At 33.0% G+C, this 24565-nt stretch overlaps 1 protein-coding gene across 14 annotated transcripts in view; it reads right to left on the bottom strand.

Annotated features, from left to right (window-relative positions):
- Positions 1 to 24565, bottom strand: part of PCDH15 (protocadherin related 15) — a 767128-nt gene that overhangs the window by 5770 nt on the left and 736793 nt on the right. For 4 of the 14 annotated variants that reach the window (XM_065919987.1, XM_065919986.1, XM_065919981.1 and 1 more), the window contains 4 exons: positions 20802 to 21020; positions 18582 to 18590; positions 17121 to 17273; positions 14898 to 14903 (listed from right to left, as the gene is read on the bottom strand). In XM_065919987.1, the coding sequence (XP_065776059.1) occupies positions 14898 to 14903; positions 17121 to 17273; positions 18582 to 18590; positions 20802 to 21020 (387 nt within the window). Of the gene's footprint in view, positions 1 to 5825; positions 5865 to 7487; positions 7507 to 9827; positions 9894 to 11762; positions 13240 to 14897; positions 14904 to 17120; positions 17274 to 18581; positions 18591 to 20801; positions 21021 to 24565 lie in introns of those variants that run through there. The other 10 variants (XM_065919977.1, XM_065919976.1, XM_065919979.1 and 7 more) reach the window with 6 other exon arrangements.

Below are 24565 nucleotides of genomic sequence, written 5' to 3'. Positions count from 1 at the left end.
AACCTATTTAACATATTATTAGTAGACTTTAGCCATGAAGAAAATTATAACATTATCTTCAGCACTATTTCATCATCCTAATAACATTTTTCTATTATGAAGAGTTCTTTGGTTCTTCAAAAGCTATTCTTAAGAAAGGATTTGAAAATAGTCATTTATATATTAATAAAAATGTGCTAATATGTGATATATCTTCAAGAATGTTAATTATGAATTTAATTATTTTTCCTAAAAAAAAAAAAAGAAAGAAATTTGTCAGACCATAGGCCCTTTCAGGTTTCCAATTCTAAATTCCAGACACTACTGATTTTCGTCATTCTACACTTAACGGAAAGATATTTTTCCTGAGACATACACATAAAATCAGCTTTAAATAACTATTAAATTCAGTTTCACTAAATTTCTCTCTTTATTTCTATGTTAACATTTAAATAAGTTGAACTGTCAAGGTTTTACCAAATTAATTGTCAGTGAAGTAAGAAAAGGGAAGAAGAGTTTAGGTATCCACATGAAAACCAGTGGAATATTATTTCTAATATCATTTACTATTTATAAGAACTAATTTTTTTTGATCCAGGTATAATATGTCAGGAAAACAAGTCCTCTGGGGATACTAATGTATCACTTAAAAAGTGTGGATATTCACAGCCTGCATGATGGAAAGGGAGCTAGCCTTCATTTGTTCTTTGTTTGGCAAACATTTTTAAACATTGATTAGTTACCCAATTTCTAATCAGAAAATGCCATTAAAAATCTGGATTTTGATTTCTTTCAAAAAATATAAAGATGGCAACACTGGGCTCATATTTTTATATGTCATGAATTTAGTTGCTGGTATTATTCCCTACAGAAATCATGTTCCTTCCTGGTTACTGCCGTGTTCTCAACCAGACTATTTTACAACTACACTCACAGTCCCAATAGGATGCCCCATTATTCTCTCTTTCTTTTACATTGAATAAACTACTTATTTACATTACCTTCTTAGATTTTTATGAGTTTGCAACCTCTCTACTAATTGTACTATCTGATGACTTTGCAGTTACAAATACTTTGTGAATTAATTGCAAAGGAAACCAGTTTTGATGTTAAAATGGATTCAGTTTCCTCATAAGACAAGTTAAAAGTAATGTGTTTGTGTAGATAAGCAATACCATATTGGGTAAGGGACGTGGCACAGTGGGAACTCTCATATTCTGGAGAGATTATGAATTAGCAAAATCATTTGGGAAAGGTTTGGGAATAATACTGAAGTCAAATATACATATCTCTTTTCACAGAAATTCAATTTAACTTAGTCTACGTGCCCAATATAAATATGTAAAATTGTGCACCAAAATACATCATTTACAACAGCCCCAAACTGCAACTGATACCAAAGGCCATGAGATAAACACACGGCTACATCACACAATAGAGATAAATCTCCCTTACAGAATGATAAGCAAAAGAAGTCAGGTACAAAATGAAGCATATGATTCTATATTATTCTATTTCTATAAATTTCAAAAACAGACAAACCAATCTGGGTGTTAGCAGCTAGGTGAAAAATTTTCTAGTAGCAATAATCATACTTTGGATAAACCTCATTTGGCTACAATGTTGCTACTGACAAATGGCTATATTTAGAGAAGGAACTCCTGCCATTTGTGATGACAACATAAAATGGATCTTGAGGGCATTATACTCAGTGAAACAAGTCAGACATACAAATACTATATTTATATTTGGAATCTAAAAACAATAGAAAACAAATTAAAAACTAAATTCACAGAAACAGTAGAAAAATGGTTACTGAGTAGAGGAAATGATGAAAGGTTTGTGAAAGTGCACAAACTTTCAGCTATAAGGTGTATAAGATCAAGCATCAAATGTAAACGATGGTGACTACAGTTGATAATGCTATACTATACGATTGACATTTGCTAAGGAGGTACAACTTAAAAGATCTCACAAAAAAATAATGAGTAAAAATATAGATAAATATGTGAGGGCAGATATGTTAGTCCTTTTACAGTGTATGCATGCTTGTGAGTCATGCCCTACTCTTTGAGACCCCATGGACTGTAGCCTGCCAGGCTCTTCTGTCCATTGGATTTTTCAGGCAAGAAATATTGGAGTGGGTTTCCATTTCCTCCTTCAGGGGATCTTCCCAACCCAGGGATCGAACCTGCATCTCTTGCAGCTCCTGCATTGGCAAGCAGATTGTCTACCACTGAGCCACCTGGGAAGCCCTTTCACAGTGTATACATATGTCAAAACACCGGAATGTACACTCGAAATATCTTACAATTTATATGTCACTTATATCTTGATAAAGCCAAAATTTACTATATGTATTAAATCCCCCTGCCAATGCAGCAGATGCGGGTTCGGTTCCTGGGTTGGGAAGATCCCCTGGAGAAGAAAATGACATCCAATTCTAGTATTCTTGCCTGGGAAATCCTATGGACAAAGAAGCCTGGTGGAATATGGTTCATGGGGTCACAAAGAGTTGGGCGCAACCTAGTGACTAAATAACAAAAACAGTTAAACATTTGTCTTGGAAACAAAAGCTAGGTGAGTGTGAGTGAAAGGAGAAACAATATCTAAGTGTTAATATGGAGGGGCTTCTGGAGAGCTAGTAGGGCATGAGTCCTCTGTAAAAATTCATTTCGTGGCGCCATATAATTTTATGTCAGTATTTTTATTTCAAAAAATGTTTATTACAGGAAAAAGGTGTGAAATGAAGTCAATTCAGACCAATAAGAAACTGGGACAAAGTTAAAATCTAAATTTGACTTATTAAAATTAAATACTTAAAAAAAACTTTCAGACTAATAGGCTTAGACTTTTGAGGCATTCAAAAATCCAATGTAATTATACTAGTTAAATGAAGCCAAAAGGTCTCAGAAGTAATACTTAACTTCTTGGCCAATGCACGTTTAATCTAATACATGCGAAGACTTGAGCAAAGACTGCCAAATGATTCTGAAGTTGAAACCTAAATGTCCATAAATGGAAGAATGTATTGATATCAAGAAAATGTGGTACATACATATAAGGGAGTATTATTCAGCCTTTAAAAAGAAAAAAAAGAAAGGAAGTCTTGTTGTTTGCTACCACATTGATGAAATAAGCCAGTCACAGAAGGACACATCCTACATGATTCCACTTACACAAGGTATCTAAAATGGTCTTATAGAAACAGAAAGGAAAATGATGGTTGCCAGGGGATGGTGAAAGTGTTAGTGGCTCAGCTGTGTCCTACTCTTTGCAACCCTATGGACTGTAGTCTGCCAGGCTCCTCTGTCCATGGAATTCTCAAGGCAAGAATACTGGATTGGGTTGCCATTTGCCTTCTCCAGGGGATCTTCCCAACTCAGGGATCAAATCCAAGTCTCCCTGGCATTGCAGGCAGATTCTTTACCATCTGAGTCACCAGGGAAGCCCCAGGCAGGAGATGGGGACGGGGGCAAATATGAAGTTGCTATTTAGCAGATATAAAGTTTCAATTAAGCACAATGAAAAAGTTTAGAAATTGCTATACAGCATTGAACTTACAGTTGACAATACTGCATTGTACACTTAGAAAGAGGAAAGATTTTGAAGTATGTGCTCTTATGACAATTAAAAACAATAACGTTTTTAAAGTTGAATTCTAATAGCTTTTAGCAATAATGAAAAATATCTATGGAAATATATGCTACTGAAGGGGCTTCCCAGGTAGCACTAGTGGTAAAAGAACCTGCCTGCCAATGCAGGAGCTGCAGGAGATCCAGGGGGTTGGATCCCTGGATTGGGAAGATCCCCTGGGGAAAGAAATTACAATTTATGTCTGTATTCTTGCCTCGCTAATCTTATATACAGAGGATCCTGGCTACAGTATATGAGGTCACAAAGAGTTGGCCATGACAAGCAACTGAGCACAAAGTGACGGAGTGGATTTAAAATTTAAAAAAAAAAAATCAATTTTCTTTACAGACACATACTTCTCTTTTTTCTTGACTGGTAAATGAAACTCAGGTCTTGTTAGCTAAATATCTTGCATCAAATGACTTAAAAAAATAACAGAAGGATGGAAGCAACTGGGGAGGAGCCCACATAATCATCAATTTAATCAATCACCTTATAGTCTATAGGGAGAGATGGGAGCTGGTGGAAGGCAATGCTCTGAAAGTTCCCTCCTGGATACTTATACTTATACCACCACTTATATCAGAGCATCATCTCTTCAGGAAAAAAAAAAGAAAATGGAGGAAGAACTCCACCATTAAGCCTGCCAGTCTCCTCTGTTCAAGGGGATTCTCCAGGCAAGAATACTAGAGTGGAATGCCGTGCCCTCCTCCAGGGGATCTTCCAACCTAGGGACTGAACCCAGGTCTCCCATATTGCAGTCAGATTCTTTATGGACTGAGCCACCAGGGAAGACCTGAGATCCTGAGTCAGACTGAAAAGAAAAGTGGAATGTTGATTTTTATTGCTGTTTCATATAGTCCCTGTTGACATTCCCTTAGCAGGTGAATCATGCCAAGCATCTTACTAAAAGGTGCTTTTATGGGCAGATAAACTGCTTAATGTTATTTTTAAAATTCATTTTTGCTGACCACACAGAGAAAGCATATAATCAACCTAGTATCTTATTGACTAAATTGTAAATGTTTGTATTGATGCAAACAAAAGAAAAATATAACTACCATTACTGAATTTCTTTCCCCTATGCCCCAGTTGCTGAGTTAGAAGTTTATATATTTAATATTACTGCCAACATCCTATAAAAGATGAAATTAATGAGCATAAGGAAGATGTGTAGTTTGACTAAGGCTTTATATACAGTAACTGGCATTTGGACTTCAACTCTGAGGTATCTGATTCAACAATCTATGGAGAAGTATTCACAGAAATTTTTAACTTATTACTTTTTAAAATTTATGGCGTGTGGGATTTTAGTTCCTTGACCAGGGATTTAACCCAAGTCCCCTGCATTAGAAGGAAGATTCTTAACCACTGGACCACCAGGGAAGTCCTTCCATGGACATTTTTTAATAAAATTTATACATTTGAATATTTCTGCCATCAACCTCTCAATTTGGGGGAGTAAATTCTAACCACAAAATGCCTGTCTTTAGCAAAGTTAAGATTCTGTTGTTGAGAAGTAGCAATAAACAGTACTTTTTTTAGGTGAAGATTATAAAATCTTACATTTTCTAAAGGAAGAAGGTATTTAAAATGTGCATTACTTTATTTCTTTCAATTTAGGAAGTATGTAAGATAATAAATAAATAAAAATGACATGCATTTATTATATAACTCTAAATATCTTTTCTCATTGCAGGAGAAAATGTCATAAGGCATTTTAAAATAGACTGCCCAAAGACAGTATTCTGAATCACATTTCAATGATTAAAGTCTGTTTATCACAACCAACTTTCTGCCTTTGTTATTTCAGCATGGATGTCACCATTACTTCTTGATTTTCCCTGACCTAAATCTGATCTCAAGAATAGTTCTGATGAGTCTAGATTCACTAAGACAAGTGACAGATCAGGTTCATGACTTGTCTCATTTAATGCTTGTTTGCTTTTAATATAAACAAAGGTCTTATTTACCTGATTTCTAGAGAATGAAGCTAAAAATTTGGAACTTCAGTCACCAGAAAGCAGAAGGGAGGTGAGTTGCTTGCTTATTTGCTTATTTGATCTAATTTAAAACCACCTCTTCTCTCCCTTGTAAAATTAAGTCATGCTTGTAGCCACACACTCTGCCCACATGTGAAACAGGCCTCAAAGTCACATTAAGTACATTGAAGACTCAGTGAAGGTAGAAAAGAAAAAGAAAATTGATACCTCTGGTTTAAGAAGAGAAGGCCTCAGCAGTTGTTGTTGCTGCCAAAGGAAATTAAAATAGAAAAAGGTTTAGGAAATAATTCAGGTGGAAAAAGTAGATTATGATTGAAAAGAGAGAAAAAAGGTCACACCTTAAAACTGGTTACCTTGGGATACAATTTGTTACTTATGTGATAGCTATTAACAGCATTAAGTGGTATTTTGACTATTTGTGTTGGAACATAATTAATGTGCTTTATTTTTATCATTGCTTCAATTAGCATCAAACTTAATAATATTAATAAATAAAAATCTATATATTTTTTTGTTGTTGTTTGTTTAAGCTACATAGCAAAAGAGTCATTTTTGGTTCTGAAGCACTTTAAGTATCACACAATTCATTTTAACAAATTTAACCTTGTTTTAAATTGCCCTTCTTTTTCTCCCCAGTCACATTTATATATAATCAGGTTCATTAGGAAGAAGAGTACGGCACACAAAAAAATGATATAGTTCTAATGAATTTATCATTATATTTAAGACATGCTCCCATTTTTCATTTTTACAAAATGTGGATTGCTTGAAGTCAAGATTTAAGCATGTTTTCAGAAATTCTTCTGTGATTAAAGAAATTGTTCTTCCTTAATTTTTGGAGACCACTTCTCATTGCCTCCCCATTTTACCCATATTTTTTTAAATACGCTTTCTACCAATCTGTAGATAATAATCTATGCTATAATTAGATGAAAGCATGCACAGATTCAAATTTTGACTTCTCAACTCTTGAAGGGAATGGTTATACAACATAAGTCTTAAAGTAAGCAATGGAAAAGTGAGCAGAGAAGTTCTAGGAAATAACCCTACCAGTAAGCCAACTGCTTAAAATGACCAATAGAACAACTATTTGACAAAGTGATAGATATTCCACAGTACAGATGTTAGTGAGATAGTACAGTTAAGGTATTCACTTAAAGGGGTAGGAAGTTGAAGTTAGAGATACTCTGATTCAATCTGTTGGCCGTAATAATTATCCCTGAAAATCATTTTTTCTTAAATGCATTCATTTTGATTTCTAAATAATCTAGCACTTATGCATTCTAAAGCATTAGCCAATTAGGGCATATGCTTATTTCATTCTCTTTACTGAAGAGCTATATGCTAACTCATACTAAATTTTCAGTAACTCATTGACAGTACCACTTACACTGTAGTTTACCAACTACTATTGGTCAGGATACCCAGTATCTTCTCTGCAGATCAAGAGTCAAATTAACACAAAAAGTCATACAATAGTCTGACTTGTTTTTAACTCTAAAATTTCAAAAGTTGTAAGAGTGAGCCTTGGATTGATATTTTTTAAAAAGTTTCTAAATTAGAAACAGTGTTCTAGATTAGATTTATAGCCTTAGAAAAAGGAATTTGGGGGAATGTCACAAGATGGAGTGATAATTCTAGAAAATAGAAATTTATCTTTGAAAAGGTAACAGTTGATCTGTGTTCCCTCATTGACTTAAAACCTAGAACAAAGAAGCAACAAACATACAAGAAAATAAATAGCAAAGCATATGTTTTGCTAAAATAAAGGGAAATACCCTAGTCTTGAAAGAATGTAAATCAGTCCTGCCTGTAACAGAAGTATTTTTCCAGTAACCTCGATGTAACATAGCATCATAAAGCCCTTACCTCTGATGTATAACCTCTCCTGCAAGGCAGAAATGAAGAAATCAGTATTAAACATTCTGGATTTACAGATAAAATAGAATTATAGATGAAGGTAATTTAAGAAAATCATAGAAAAATTGAGACGGTGACTTTTTCTAAAAAATTGTCTCAGGAGAAATATATTTTATGGCAGTATCAAAACAGGAAGATCAAGATTTTATGCCTGCATTATTAAAAACAATTGTCACTCCAGACCCTCATGCCGTCTGAAAACTAAACAGTACACAATCTGTTTTATCTCAATGGTGTACAATAACACACATTTACTCTGTTACGATCAGTTAGATTAAAAACATTCTACATCATGTCTGTCCTAGACAAGCTTGATGTATGTGATACTCATTTAGGGGAACGATATGCTTGATGAGTGAAAAACATATTGTTACAGGACAAAAAATATTATCTCCATGACTACAACATATTCTTCCAAATGTTTGTAAGGTTTTTTGTTTTGTTAAATTATTCTAAAAATAATAAATGCAAAATATTGACTAGTCTCTAAATGTCAATTATATTATTAGACATGACATGAAAAGGTTTTTAGAAATATAATAGCCAAGCATTCAATATTACATAAAGATTTATATAGTTAAATGGACTATAAGTTGTTGAAACATTTGACTGTATTTGAGAGGGAAAAAAGTATGGAATGTTTTCAATGTCATTAGTTATGAAGGCTTTTTATTTATTATTCATTAAACACTTGACCTAAAGTATTACACTGATGATGTTGACCATGCTATATGAAATTAATAAACAACTGCAATGAAGATTTACTATGAACACTTTCTAAAGTCCAGCAAAAGAATCTGTAGAAAATTTATTTAAAATATTCCAAGGACTTTATAAAATCTGCTTATTTGAATGCATCTTAAGCAATTATAAGGCATTAATGATTGAATAATGGTAATCTGGTTGATAATAATGATAATCTAATGCTTATACAAATATATTGCTGTCAGCAATTTATTACAATAGTCCTGTTTTATCCGTGATTATCTATCTGTGGTTTCAGTTACTCGTGGTCAACCATGGTCCAAAAACATTAAATGGAAAATACAAAAAAAAAAAAAAATTTGTATGTTTTAGATGGCATTCTGAGTAGCATTATGAAGCCTCTCTCCACTCTTCTGTATCCCTCCCGGAATATGAGTGGTCTCTTGGTCCAGTATTTGATCTTTCAGGCATCCATTAGGGGTCTTACAGGATGCTTATGTTTTATGGTTAAACAGGGGGATGATAATCTTAAAGCATTTAAAAGTTGAGACGTTTTCAACTTTTACTCAATTTGTATCTTTTAGAGATATAGAAACTTGAGAGCTCATACTTAGGTTTTAATAATGACTCTTGAGTCACGTACATAATATAAAATATCCAGTAAAACCTATATTTCATTTCCTAGGATATTTAAATTGCCTCTTTTCATTGGCATTGCATTCCATAAATGTAGGAAATAAAATATCAATAGATGAACTATACTATTTCCATTAACCTTTTTGTTGCCTTTTATTTGGTTATTTGTATTGTTTTGTCTTATCTCAAAGGCAAAACATAACTCAGAAAAAGTAAACAGCAGATCAATATGTATAGTTATCTGTGTGTTTTCAATTAACATGACTTCCTATTAATCCTTATAAAACCATTCATATGACACTGATGCACCTTTTTATGTAGTTTATATCTAATATGTATTAATTTTTCATTTTACACTCTTTGTATTTATTACTATTTATTTTTAACATTTAAGGGAAATGTATGTTAACCAGTTATGTCTTTTAATAAGGTACCTAATAATTTCTTCTGCACTAATTGAATCATAATAAATGCAGAAGAAAAAAAGATCTTTTTTGGGGGGTTTGCTGTCAGGTTGTGTGAGCTTATGGGTTGTGGTAAGAAATAATATTTTGAGTTGTATACCAAAATATTTTTAGATCTCAAATAAAAGATGCTTTAATTGACTTTATGATGAAGGAAACTTCTAAATATAATGTGTCAATGAAAGACTAGATTAAATATAAAACATGGGAATGGATGTTTCATTTGCAAAGTATGAAATACTAATAACAATTTAAAATAATAAAAAGGTTATGAAAAAGGACAAAGTAATTTAATAAGGCTATATGCCTACATAAAATTGTTATTTGGACTTCTTATATTTTTGGGTAATTATTTAAAGATTTAATTATCAAATAATTCTAAGGAATTATCAAGAAATTTATTTTACGTTTCCAAGAGGCTGATACAAAATAGCATAAAGACACACACACTCACATTAAAGGTTTATGCAGTTGTGAATAATACCTTGTCAGAGTCCGCCAAATAGCACAAGTTCTCATGCATATGACCAGCTGCCAACAAAAACTCCAACTGAAGTTTTTCAGTGAAAGAGAGAAAAAAATCATGTTCAAGAACCCCAGGAAAAAAATTGCTGTTGATTTGGATGAAAAGAATCTGAAGCAGAGGATCTAATGAAAATTGTTAACTTTATAGTCTTTTATTTGATATTGTTAACTGGGATGCTTGATCAAATTCTTGAAGAAATTTCACATGATATGAGTTAAACAAAAACCTATGAAATGATACATTCATTGTAGGGCTCTGGATTTATATTAATATACTTAAAATGGCAATTATCAAGTAAGACTTTGCCTATATTTTGGAGTTGTGTTTTCTCTGTGCAGACATATCTCCTAAAATATCAAAACTAATATCTCCTAAAATATAATAAACAATTACATTTGTATTCAAAGTGAAGATTTCCAGTAAATAAAATTTATTCCATGTCTGAGATGGAAAAAACAAAGTAATTACTTGATAGTCGAGGGTAGCATTCATTAGGATAGAGAAAGATGGTAGTTAGCTTAGTCGATGGATTTTAAGAATTTAACAAGTTGAGCTCTAAGATATAAAGACAACTATTGAAATTTTTTAGAGTATAAATTATTTTCTTTGCCTAAAATAAAGAGGAAAGACATAGATAAAGCTGGTGGCAGTTCACCAGATATATTTCTTCTTGATTTGTATTTAAAATTTTTAAATTTCATTCATGTTTATAGTCTAAATTTGGATGATTCATCCATAGCAATTAAAAGTTACTAGGAGGGGATATACATATATCTATAGCTGATTCACACTGTTATACAGCAGAAACTAACACAACACTAAAGCAATTATATCCTAATAAAAACTAACATTAAAAAAAGTACTAGGAATAAAACTGATAATGCACTTTAAAAAATTTTAATATACAATCATGTTTTATATTATTGATAGACAATGAAAAATATAATTTTCAACAATGAAATAGTAACTACATTCACACTAGATAAACTCTGTAGGTATTTACCTAACTTTGTTTTGATGAAACTGATTAGAATTTATTAAACTGGAGATAAAGGAAGGAAGGAAATTCTTATGATAAAATTATAATTAAGGAGATGATATAATAATGTGAACAAACAAAGCTAAGGAGCACTTTAGAAACATTTGTGGGAACAATGAAATGTCTTACAAAAGTCAACAATTCAAGATTTATTTCCATTATAAAGAAAGGAAGAGAAAGCACAATGAGAAATAAATAGAATAAGACAGCAATTGAAAAAAGTAAAAGATTTATCAAATGTATAAGCATACTAGTAAGATAAAAGCAAGCCAGAGTAAAGGATGTTCTTATAAGAAAACAGATGTCTACATCTATAGCACCTGAGATTTATTTTGGAATACCATAATGTCTGTCATCTCCTACAGTTTTAGATACATAACATTTTACTTTGGTAGTATTTCTTCTTACCAAATACAGAGGCTTCAAGGAAATAGCAGAACATATGATATCATTTTTTAGCTTATTTATAACAGTCTGCTGTCTTCCTGGAACACTCATGTAAAACTATGATCAAAAGTAAATGTAAAACTTAACATGATAAACAAGTCATTGGTTTAAGTTGGATATATAACTTTCATGCCCATATACACCCACTGAAAAATAGATTGAAATTACTTACTTTTAAATAAATGCAGACAAATAATGCTACTTCGTAGTTAAGAAAGTTAAGGGAACTCTATAATATGAGTTAGTAATGATGAGATTAATAATCTTTTAAATTAAAAATGAGGAAAAACCAGCATTGCATTGAATTTAGGGTAAAAGAATAGTATCTTCTTTAATGTTCAAATCTGCCTCCACTGGAAGGTTATGGTCAAGAAAAGAGCTGTCCATTTAAAACTGAAAAAGAAACATTACAGTGAAGTAGAATGACTGTGAGATTGTTTTTCAATTCCTTCAACAATATTGTGCAAATTCTCCTGGTTTTGTTCAGATGTCATTTCCATATTTGTTGTCTCTGAAGGACAACTCATTTGAAGTTTTGAGAGTTGTGCTGGTGGATTATTTTTTTCTATTTGACTGTACATGTTAGCTACTGACTTTTCCAGTTCTGCTAAGTTTTTTATATGCTTGAGAATGCCTTTTGGTTCCCTTTGAGGATTTGCATTGCACAGTGTTGTTGATGTTGACAACTGTATCATATTGGATTTCATTTCCTTGGCTGGTGTCACACTGACAGTATGTTCAATAGCTGGTGTAAACGCACACTTGGTGGATGGAACTGACATCGAAGGAGGCAGTAAAGAAGGAAGAGGGGAAGAGGCTGGAGGAAGAAAGGGAAGTGAAGGTAGGAAAGGTGGAGGAGAAGTAGACGCAGGAGGAGAGGGAAGAGAAAGTAGAAGACGTGGAGGAAGAGGAAGAGGAGGAGGATTAGAAGGAGGAGAAGGAGGAAGACTAGACACAGGAGTAAGGATATGAGGCGTAAGAGGAGGAGGAGAAGGAAGCGGAGGAGGAGGAGGGGGAGGGCAAGAAGGAGGAGGGGGAGGAGAGATTTTTAGTGGACAGGGAAGATTTTCAAAAATGTCCTTTTTGGTTTCAAAAGTCATCAAACAAGTAGGTGTCTCTCTGCTAAGGAACTCAGAATTTAAAATGCAAGGCATTGAAGGAGAAAGTTCCAAGGAACAATCAGCAGGAGAAACAACAACATTAGGTTCTGATTTGAGTTCCACAGTTCTTGAAACAGTTGGCAAAGTGGAGAAAGAGCAGTGAGACCAAGGAGAGGAAAGCGAAGAGTCTGAAGACCGAGATTGCAACGGCTCTGCTGCTTTTATAGTCAGTGATTGACTTTCCCTTGTTTCCTCTTTTTCTGTTACATTTACGTCTTCAGCTGTAAGCAAGGGGCTCCTGTTACCTCTTTTGTTTGGATTGGTCCCAGTGCTTTCATTTTCAGCTTTCTGCCTGTTGCTTTGCCACTGCTTTAGAGCTATGGTTTCTGATCTATCAGGAACTTCCCACAATGGTCTCCTAGGTAAGCAGGTTGGGCGATTCCACATCCTCTGAATCTTTTCTCTTGGGCCCCTCAGAAACTCATTCCTGGCTTGTGTTTTGGGTACAAATGACTTAACAAAATCTGTTCTTAGTAAAAAGTCTGAATTTGTTGATCTTTGATCTGTGTATTCCTTGTAAATGGTACTGTGGTCACTTAAGGCATCCTCATCAGACATCAGTGTGAATTCTCTTGCAGACCTGGGCCAGCTGTTCTTAAGAGATCCATCTACGTGAGTCTGCTTGTGAGACTCAACAGTGTTGGAAGAAAACTGCTGATGTTTCCTGTCTTCCGAGACTGATTTATTTTCCCTGCTTTGTTGGAAATGGTAGAGAAGGAAAAGACTTGAAAGAAAAGAAGATAATGAAATGTAAGGAAACAGGTTGTGAAATAGCTTTCATGAGAAAGATGTTTTTATGGTTCTCATTACTACTTCAAAATATAAAAAGCCAAATAACACTAATCTACTGAAGCAAGCCATTACTTTGATGTTTCTGTTCTCAAAAAGGCAGGCCAGGAAAAGCTAGAGAGCTGGGAGTAGCATGAAAAAGTTTCATTTAAAAAAAAAAATGTGTCAATCCACACACTGATTTTTTTTTTTTTTCTTTCTTTCTTTTTTTTAGTTAGTTTGATACAGTGGAGTTTCCATGACCACACATAACAGTTCTCTCAAGTATAAATCACAAGTTTCCAAGTTACAGAGCAACATGCTGGGCAGTGCTTTCAGACCCTTTGCCTTGGTTAAGGATGATCAGAGTTGACTGTTTTAAGGAATGGATCCTTAGCTGTATCTGATTCAGTACCTGCCCATTATCTCTCATCTTAGTAATTCTGCCCTGGAGTTAAAAGTACTCTCCTATATGAGATAAAGCTTGCAAGAGAATACAGAAAGATTTTCTGCACTCTAGATTAAGAGAATTAGTCTCCAAGGACGGATGGGTGGGTTTCTTTCATAGAGTTCTAGATCACAATTGAAAAATTGTATTTAAGAATCTTGACAGATTATTTTCTTCCATTTTAATTTTATGCTTAATGATTTTAAAAGCACTATAAATATTACAAATAAGAAAGGAGACTTTTGGATTTCTTTTGAACATGATACAGATCAAATTTTAGGCCACACTTTAATGAAAATATATACTATTATAGTAATAGTTTTGATATCACTGAAAAACTTGCTCAGACATGGTCACTGAATTACAGTGACTGAGAGTCATAAATAAAATGGAATAAGTCAAAGAGCAGAAATAAGTGCCTCCAGTGGAAGCACTGGGACCCTTCTCCCAGAAAGACAGGGAGACTTGGGGTTTTAAATAGTCTTTCATTTGACTTTGCTTCTCAAGCTCAGAGTCACAGATTCATTTTTATTATCATTTAATATTTACCCACATAGTATAGATGAAACAAAAGGATTTTTTAAATTAAAATTTAAAAGCTACATTGAAAAATCAGGATGAAAGGTGAGACAATATAATGATATATATTTTTTATGTCATTTGGCAAAAATGCAAACTGCAAGAGAGAATTCTCACAGGTGGTCAGGATCTCCTACATAATTCCAAAAGTGGAGACAACTTGGATTAAACAAATAGCAACTGCTTTTCAAAATCACAAAAAGCAGTCTTTTAAAATCTGGTTGACATATAGCAGTTGTTTCTGTGTAAATACATTCTTGGATTTATTTTTCTTGGAAAGAACTATCTATTCAATGATACCACATCATTTCTGATGGAACAATACCATAAATATTTTTAACAGAAACAAAGAGAATTTTGAAACTTCTCTTCATAAGCAGACATACTATCACTGGGAATACATTTAAACTCATGCAATTTCAAGTTATAAAGAAGGAATGCAGTATAGAAGACATAACTTTCTTTTTAAAAGTAAATGTACAGTAAAAGATGAAGATTACTGTATATAGAGCAAAACAGCACTTAGTCTATTCTATTGCATCTTTTTTTCCCTAATGTCCTTGTATTAGAATGATTTATTTACTTACTTATGCCTATGTATCCACAGGTGAGAAAGAGAAAACATGTGGTAGAAAAAAAAAGTTTTAACTATAGTTAAATTGAGATGGTTAGGAAAATATTAACAAGAATATGCTTTAAATATGTAATATTCATATCAAAAGAGAAAATATATATGCCATATTTTATTAATATGAATAATTTTAATAATGCTTTAGATAAAATCATATGACATTTATTTTGTTGTCTTATGACATAAAATTACATCTAGCTATCTATTGGGTTGCTTGAAAAGTTCATTTGTTTTTTTCCATAACCTCCTATGGAAAAATCCAAATGGATTTTTTGGCCAACCCAATATCTCCTATACATAATTAAATTCACCTCTATTAAACATGGGTGAGTTCAATTCTAAAACAGAATTTTTAAAATGAGATTCTAAGAATTGCTGCTATGTCTGAAGTGAACAATTAGTCCACATTGATTTATAAAGAAGACATAAGTCTCATTTAGAAGGAATATGACTTTTACAGAGTAATTATTGAGTCTACATTAAGTTGTTAATTATTTGTGAATTTTTTTTTTCAAAATACCCTTTGTCTTTTTAAAAACTAGTTGATTATAATTCATTTGAAGATAGCTTATTTTATAGCAATTTATGGCTAGAATTCTTGCAAAAAGTTTTTGAATAGATCATTTGTCAAAGATCATTAAATGTGTAAAACTTAAAACACTTCAATAAATACAAATAAGAATTGCAAAATCCTCTACTATCTACTGCAATTTTTCAAATAAAAATAGTCCTTAAGCATTGCTATATTAAAATTATCACCATCAAACTATACTGATTCCTGGTGATGTTATAGTATTCCTGCTTTTCTTAAATAGAAATTAGTATATACCCCTCACTAATTTCAAATAAAGCACATTCAACTTTACACATCAATCTTTTTTAGTTTTGAACATTTTTAGAATCAAATCTTATTGGCTCAATTCCAACATTCACCAATAATTGAAAAAGAAACCATCATTCCAACTTATATGAAAGGAAAAAAATATTTAAAACATCAATCCTATATTATTACTCCAGAAGTAGCATGTGAGGCATTAAGTTCTTTTAAATTCAACTTTAGCATTAAACTATATGTTAAATTCAGTTTTAGTATTTTAAAAACTATTTTCAATATAACCAATATAATAGTATGAATACAGTTCATAATATTGATACATAGGTTAGAATACCATTTTCCCATTAAAAGGTAAATTTCATAATTTTTGAGGCTTGCTTTATTCCTACTAGTAAATGCTACAAATGTAACACAGTAGAATGTGTCTTAGTCCCTCAATTCCACCAAATTTCAGTTAATAATAGTTTTCCTGGATTTAATTTAGTCATATTCAAAGTTTTATAATTTCCTTGGTTGTTTTGCACTTCATGTTGATATATCTTGAATTTTTTTTTTCCCATTTATGGGGGATCGGGAAGGGGAATACATGTAAATCCATGACTGATTCATGTCAATGAATTTTTTTTTTAATATGGCAGGTTAAATATCTCCAAAAGGAATCACGTTTGAGGTAGCATCATTAAAGACACTATAAAGCCATAAAATCTTTTAGGAATAATTTAAACTCTTTTTCAAAATGGTGATTTAGTATTGATTAGAGATTCCAAATAGTCCAGGAGAAATACTATTATAAGTGGTTATACATGTGATATTAATTATTTATTCTCATTCAGATTTTAATTCTGTTTTATAACATCTTAAAATAGTATCTTAGAAAAGTCTATTATTTTAGACCACAGAATGGACTTTTGATCACCCAACAGGAGCTGGCTTTTGGTACCAAACCAGGAATTACTATTTTATGACTGTGCTTTATTATCCTCATTTTTTATGAGAAAAATATTTTCAGAAGTTTTAATTTGGGAGAAAAATCCTTGATTCTGATGATTTAGAAATTAAATATAATACTCAAGCTACTCATCTGCAAATGTCTCCTCAAACTGAACACTTCTTTCTTGTTACTCAGTTTTTATTCTTATTATTAATGTTTTTTGTTAGTTTTTTGGTTATTACTCTCCAACTGAACTTTCTTAGGTCTTCATCTTAACAGTTTTATGTTTAAAAAATGTAAGAATCAAAATAGGCTGTAAGCAGTATTTCCACATCAAGTTGAAATTTAATACTCACCACACAGCATCCACCAAAACCCATTTATTTCTAAAAGTCCCCGGAAAGTCTACTTACATCGTGCTGTCCCCGAGTTCTTCGTAGAGATGAGCGCCGGGGGGTGGCGGGGGCGGCGGGGGCATGGCCGCCGGCGGCGGGGCGGGCGCTGCTGGTTTGGCCGCAGGCAGGGCGGACTGGATTCGAGCTGTCTTGGTGCACTCGGCTTGGCGTCTTTGGTAAAGTAAGGAGGCTTTGTAAAACTCATTTTAGAAATCATATACTTATCAATAGGCTACCTTTCAATAATAAAGTCCAATTATCAGAGGAACTCAAAAATTTTTGCACAAATATTTGAACTTAACTAATACAATTACAAAAGCATTCCCACAGAGTACCATTTACTTAAAACCGCTTCTCCTTGGTTCTTTAAAATGTTTAGTCCTTGGAAAAATGGTAAATTCAGTAGAAAAATTTGCAAATTAAGTTAAATGGTAATATTAAATGGAGAAGGAAAAGTATTTATAACATGTGATTGATAACTGGTGGTTGTTTAATGGATCTCTTTCATAATAAGGCATATAAAAGATACATGCACGTGCCAAGTTGCTTCGATGGTGTCCGACTCTGCGTCCCTATGGACAGTAGCCCGCCTGGCTCTTCTGTCCATGGGATTCTCCAGGCAAGAATACTGGAGTGGGTTGCCATGTCTTCTCCAGGGGATCTTCCTCACCAGGAAATGAACCCAGGTTTCTTATGTCTCCTTCATTGGCTGGTGGCTTCTTCACCACTAGCTCCACTTGGGAGCCCATAGAAGATACACAATTGGCTTTTATTATTGGCCTTCCATCTATTTAAAGAAAAATTATTTTGTTTAAAAATGATTCTAAACCCATCTTAGATACTACAGGAACTGTGTAGAAGTGCACGTGTAGGAGGGAGATTTGGTTAGCTTTTATTTCCTTTGGATTCCAAGGAATGCCTGTGATTCTTCCATTGGAGCAAGACTGCTCTTTTTGACTTTCTTGGATACTGATTGTTAATTCTTGCCTCAAAACCAAAATCCCAAAAGGTGGCGGCTATCAGGGCAAACTGTCTTTTTCACATTTCTTCCTCTTGTATCCATTTGTCTAAAACTAGTTCAATTCTATATACATAAACCACAAGGGCTTCCCTGGTGGCTCAGACGGTAAAGAATCTGCCTCAATGTGGGAGACCTGGGTTCAATCCCTGGGTTGGGAAGATCCCCTGGAGGTGAGCATGGCAACCAACTCGAGTATTCTTGCCTGGAGAATCCCATGGATGGAGGAATTTGGCAGGATACAGTCCACAGGATCACAGAGAGTAGGACATGACTGAGCAAATAAACACACACACACAAACCACAAAGGAAGTGCAACTAAAAACTAGTTCAAACACAAAATACAAAGTAGAGAAATAATACCTGCTTCTGGGCAGGCTGACTACTTTATTAGCATTATCTGTTTTTTTTCTTTTCATATCACATAAAATCATATGCATCATATTAGTAATTATACTTACACTTTAAACCTGTTTGGGAAAGCAAATGAATAAGAAAAAAAGAGAAAGTTACATGAGAAACACTGCATTCATAATATTTTAACATTTGAATTCATCAAAACTATGAATAATTTATGGGTTAAACTCATAATAACACAGACTTAATGACACTGTAGGAGAATTAAGTCTTTAAATTCAGAAAGTGAAAATGGTAAGCACTTTATTACTACTGTCGCCGTCCTACAAGCTGTTAAAACATTTATTGCAGGAAAACAAAGAAATTAACTAGCTGGAGTAGGAAACACTGGATTAAAACATGCATATGTGAGTTTTTCCTCTGATAGAGAAACGGAATATTAAAGATGCTCTGATCTTTATAACTGGCATTTTGGTTTGTTGCGCTTGAAGACTATTAAAGAAATGCAATCAGGCAACAAGCCCCAGTCATACACTTTGAAGCTGAAGCTAGAATTGGAAGGTGCCAATCCTGGAGACTAAATTTATGACACTTTCACATTTGCCTCCTAGTTTTCCATCCATAGCAAATTTCAAAGACACATCTTAAAATGAAAGAATAACCATTCATTCCAATCTATTTATAAGCAGAAAATGAAGGTACAAAAGTTAAATTTTAAAATAATAGAATTTTACTTTATAACATGTTTACTTTTGTTAATCTACAAAAAGAGAGTAACCAAAATTTACTCTTAGATTGTCAAGCTGATTACTGATTTAAAAAACAATAAAATAATTTATATTTAAAATACTTAAATATTAAGGATTTTAATATTTTGTTGAAATTCAGACCATTTAGCATAACATCCAGGATGCTTCAGTTTTGATCACTGCCTTGTATGCCAAGTAAAAGAAGTTTTCTCACTTATTTTAATGCTAGCAGGGTATAATAAATCTCCTTTCAGGAATAGTTGGATGAAAAAGTAACTGTGATACAGACATATTTAACATGAAAATTAATATTGGGTTGATAACTTAATAATCTAAAAATATGTCCATTATTATTTGTGTATAGGCTTTAGATTTGGCATATCAACTTATTTAAGCACACACTGAACTCTAATATGTCAACCTAAATGTTATATTTGCAACTTTTCATTCCTTTTGTGACAGAAAATATTCCTATACTATGTTCATGCACAGCACATTCTTCAACTTTCAAGTTGGAATTACCTTTCCTTATTTAATTCAATAGAAAATCCTCATTGCTGAGAGAACAAAGATAACAGTTTAAGATTATGTAAGGACTATTTTAGTCCTTTCCCTGTAGATATTTTAATTATCTTTAATTAATTTAATTAAATTAATCATTTAAAAAATGATGAGTAGCCATTCTACCATTATTTGTTATGTCAAGTGATTTGTATGATTTATTATTCCTGTTTGTTAATTATTTTCATTTTGTGGCACCCTCAGGGCTATCTCTCTTCTTAACCTATTCCATAGTTTTGTTTTTATTTTTTAGCACTTATCATCAATAGGGATATACTTAAAAAGTACAACCTTCTGTCACACAGTTCCCCATATCTAGTATCAAATAAAGAAAAGTTGCTTACTAGACTATTTTAAATATAGATGTTTAAATTAGCTAAAATTTACTGGACTACTGTAAAGAACCTTAAGAAGAAAAATATAGATATTTTAAATGAATGTATTTGTCTATAGGGACCAGAAAAATGTAAGACTTGTACAACCAAAATATAATGTTAGATGTTACAATATAGACTATCAAGGCAGCCCAAGAAAGAAGAAACCATATGGAAAATTATATATGGTGTGTTATGATTTTTAAATGATTTTTTCAAACTGTAATATCTGCATAGGGGCAAGTTTGACAATATGGATAAAAACCTAGCATGACAATGCATTGATATTTAGGTTACAGACCTTCCTTTGCCACCGTGGTACCTGTATATGACATTCCACTACCTTTCCTCCCAAAGTTCTTACCCTGATGAAGAGCATAAATGAAACTATAGGAGCTAACCTAATATTCCTGGCAGATAAGAATATTTTAGCACAGGAACACTGAGAAATCTGTGAAAAATGTATTGCACGTTTGTAGTTTTCCCTTAAAGGAAGGTTATTTACCACAAGAAAAATACCACACTCCCAGAATGTTTGCACCATGAATATTTTACAACTACAAAGCCATTTTACCAGAGGCAAGTTTTTGATATGCCTTCTTGAGGCACTGTCCATATTTCGGCAGGTATGAATACTTACTGTCTGTAGCTGACCAAAACCACCAAGATGGCAGGAATACAGCAGAGGATGATGATGAAGGCCAGAGCCAGCAGGGCCCCTTCGGTATAGCCGAGACTTTCTCCTCGCTTTTTAATGCTGGTCACTGCCTCTGGAGTCCGGATCTCCAGAATGCGTCCTCCTTCCCCATAATATGGCTGAAAGTCTTTATTGATATCAAGCAGTTTGCCATCTAAAAATCTTTATTGTTAGATAAACAGTAAAATCAATACTAACAGAGAAGGCCTTTTAGTAAACAAAATATTTTTGGTAATCTCTTTTAATATTTTGTTTAATTATAACATAAGCTGAGTCAGAAATCTTATTATGAATAAGAAAAGCATATATAAAAAGCAAGAGCAATAAAGAAGTGTAACAGTTCTATGCACCCATATCAAACATACTAATAACAACGATCCTTACTATGCTTATAGACTTGGCAAAAGTAAATAACGATGTTATCGAAATTTATATCGCTATGTTGAGATTATTTATAGTAAATTATTCAGGTGGGATAAAATATAATACTCTAAATTATATAGTACAATTTAAAAATATGTTCCTGCATTTTATATCTTTTGGTTCTCAAAATAATTCTGTAAAATCGAACCTTAGTACTGATTTACGGCAGACCACAAAGTTACAAAGTTACGAAAACAAATCTGAGATATCAACCCAAGTCTTCATAGTATTTAATTTGGTTTCACCAGACCACCCTAAATGTCGACACTCTCAAATCTCAAAGCAAAATATTTTTATGGGAAAGAATGAACAAATTAAAAGGTTTTCTTCTTCCTAGAAACAGAATACTAAATAAATGATGCAGGCAAAAATCAGCACACTCAGAATGATAAGAATTGGTGGTTGATTTATCTAGTGCGTGCCGGCAAAGTCGCTTCAGTCATGTCTGACTGTGGGACCCGGGCTCTTCCACCCTGGGATTCTCCAGGCCAGAATACTGGAGTGGGTTGCCATGCCCTCCTCCAGGGGATCTTCCTGACCCAGGGATCGAACCCTCATCTCTATGTCTCCTGCACTGGCAGGCAGGTTCTTTACCCACTAGCGCCACCTGGGAAACCCAATTTATCTAGTAGTTCTTGCAAACCCTTTCACTAAATAATTTCCAACTATGAGTATTGTGTTGGGAAGAATTAAGGAATAATTGTTACTTAATTTAATTAGACTGAACAATTTTGTCACATTTTTTGTGCTGTAATTAGCAGGCATTTTTTTTTAAAGATTCCTCAGGAACATTTAAACGGTCTTTTATAAATCCTATAATATTGATATAACAATTATGTTCTTAAAACCACAAAGTCACAAATGTCTTAGGCATTTGTATTTTGATTTCTTAAGATTTCTATCTATAAAAAATGAAATGTCCTACTATAAAAATTGAAAGCAAAATAGTTCAAAAAGCAAAATTACTCAAATGCCCATAATGCAAAGATAACAGTTGCTAATATTTTGGTGCACTAATCTTTTTTCTTTTGCTATTAATAAACATTTTTATATATTTGTAATTACACAGCACATACAAAGTGAAAATATAATTTTACAAACATGTTTTAATATAAAATACTGAAGTGAAAAATACAAAGAAATGTGAAAGAAAGATTGAAATGGCTCAAAATTTCACCATCAAATAGTAACTGAAGTAACTATCCTTGTGCATTTTACAGGTTATTTCTTCCCTTTTGATACCTTTTATTCTAATTTTCCAAGTGATCGTACTGACTTTAAATCTAGGTAAACATGCTGTTCATAGCTTCTATAAAGAAAAAAAAATAGATGCCTGATATCAGATATGAATTCCTTGGATAGTTTATTAATCTTCCAATTTAGGAAACCTAATGGCTCAAATAACTCATTTCAGTTTTAAAGCTACGCAGGTTTTTATTCAAGTTATCATACTATAATACAAGGCAGTTAGGATGCTTTTTTGTTTTTATTTTTTACAAATATGCTTTTGCAGATGAAAAATATACTTTTTATATCAATTTTTCCTAAACTATTTTTAGATATGTTTAGGAGTACTATAAAGGTTTTACCATTGTTCCAAGTGCAAGATTGGAATGGAATTGTACAACACTTTGTTTGAATGTTTATCAGATAAAATAAGAAATTCCAAATGAAATACAGATTAAGAATTACATCACAAGTACTATATCATTAGAAACTGGGAAGGATCAGAGGTAGACAAACAGCATAAATTGCAGGGAAAAATTATTCCTATCATGCGGACAACAGATCACTATTCTATTGGATTCTTACTGGATTCTCATTGATATCCAAAGTACATAAAGGAAGATTTATTAGTCTTTTTACACTACAATAATTCCATTATTTAGATATTTATTTTGGTTTATTTCTCAATTTAGGAAATCATAAGTATTTGCTTACTAGAAGAGAGCATCACATTTGAATCCATAACTGATTTAGAATAATTTTTTTGCTCTATATATGAGAAACAACTTGTCTAGGCAAAAATCCTTGAGGCATAACATTCTCCTTAAAATATTATGAATTTGATTCCATTGACTTTTGGCATTTATCATACAGATGGAATTTAAGGCATCAATTTTTGTTCCTTTATGATTAAGTCATTTTTATTTTTGTTTCAATAGTTCTAAAGCATGCTCAGTTGCTTTTAAAGGACATGTGACAACATTTTCATTGATTCTGCCTGTGATGTAATGAAATCTTTTAATTATATTTTCATGTTTTGTTTCTGTGATAACTACTACAATTTTTACCTCGATTCAGTTCAGTTCAGTCACTCAGTTGTGTCCAACTTTTTGTGACCCCAACGACTGTAGCACGCCAGGTTTCCCAGTCCATCGCCAACTCCTGGAGCTTGCTCAAACTCATGTACATCGAGTCGGTGATGCCATCCAACCATTTCATCCCCTTCTCCTCCTGCCTTCAATCTTTCCCAGCATCAGGGTTTTTCCTAATGAGTCAATACTTTGCATAAGGTGGCCAAAGTATTGGAGTTTCAGTTTCAGCATCAGTCCTTCCAATGGATATTCAGGACTGATTTCCTCTAGGGTTGACTGGTTTGATCTCCTTGCAGTCCAAGGGACTTCTCAAGAATCTTCTCCAACACCACAGTTCAAAAGCATCAATTCTTCAGTGCTCAGCTTTCTTTATAGTCCAACTCTCACATCCTTACATGACTACTGGAAAAATCATAGCTTTCACTAGACAGACTTTTGTTAGCAAAATAATGTCTCTGCTTTTTAATATGCTGTCTAGGTTGGTCATAACTTTTCTTCCAAGGAGAAAGCATCTTTTAATTTCATGGCTGCAGTCATCATCTGCAGTGATTCTGGAGCTGCCCAAAATAAAGTCTCTCACTGTTTCCAGAGATATATGCAATTATCAGGTTGTATCTTGATTGTCCTCTAAGTTTGTTTTTACCTCTTTTATCATTTTTTTCTTTCCCTTAATGTGCTGTAAGCTTCTTATATTTTTACTTCATTTTGCCAATTTATTTTTCAGATGCCTTTTCATTACAGGCAAGTCCAAGTTTGGATAGTCAATGGATTCTAGGAGATTTTCTCCCTAAAGATGGAAAATGTAGCCCAAAGAAACTTCAGGGTTTGTTTTCTTTTTTTTCCCATATTTTTTCTGATTTCAGGACTAAGAGCTCTATTGTCTCCTAACATCCATGCCAGTCCTTAAAGATGAAATCTAACTGACCTCTGGAATGTGCACTAATCTGCATGTAGTCAATGTGAACA

This window comes from Muntiacus reevesi, chromosome 2 (assembly GCF_963930625.1).
Source record: "Muntiacus reevesi chromosome 2, mMunRee1.1, whole genome shotgun sequence".
Classification (NCBI taxonomy): Eukaryota; Metazoa; Chordata; class Mammalia; order Artiodactyla; family Cervidae; genus Muntiacus; species Muntiacus reevesi.
This window is presented reverse-complemented; position numbering and strand designations above follow the sequence as displayed.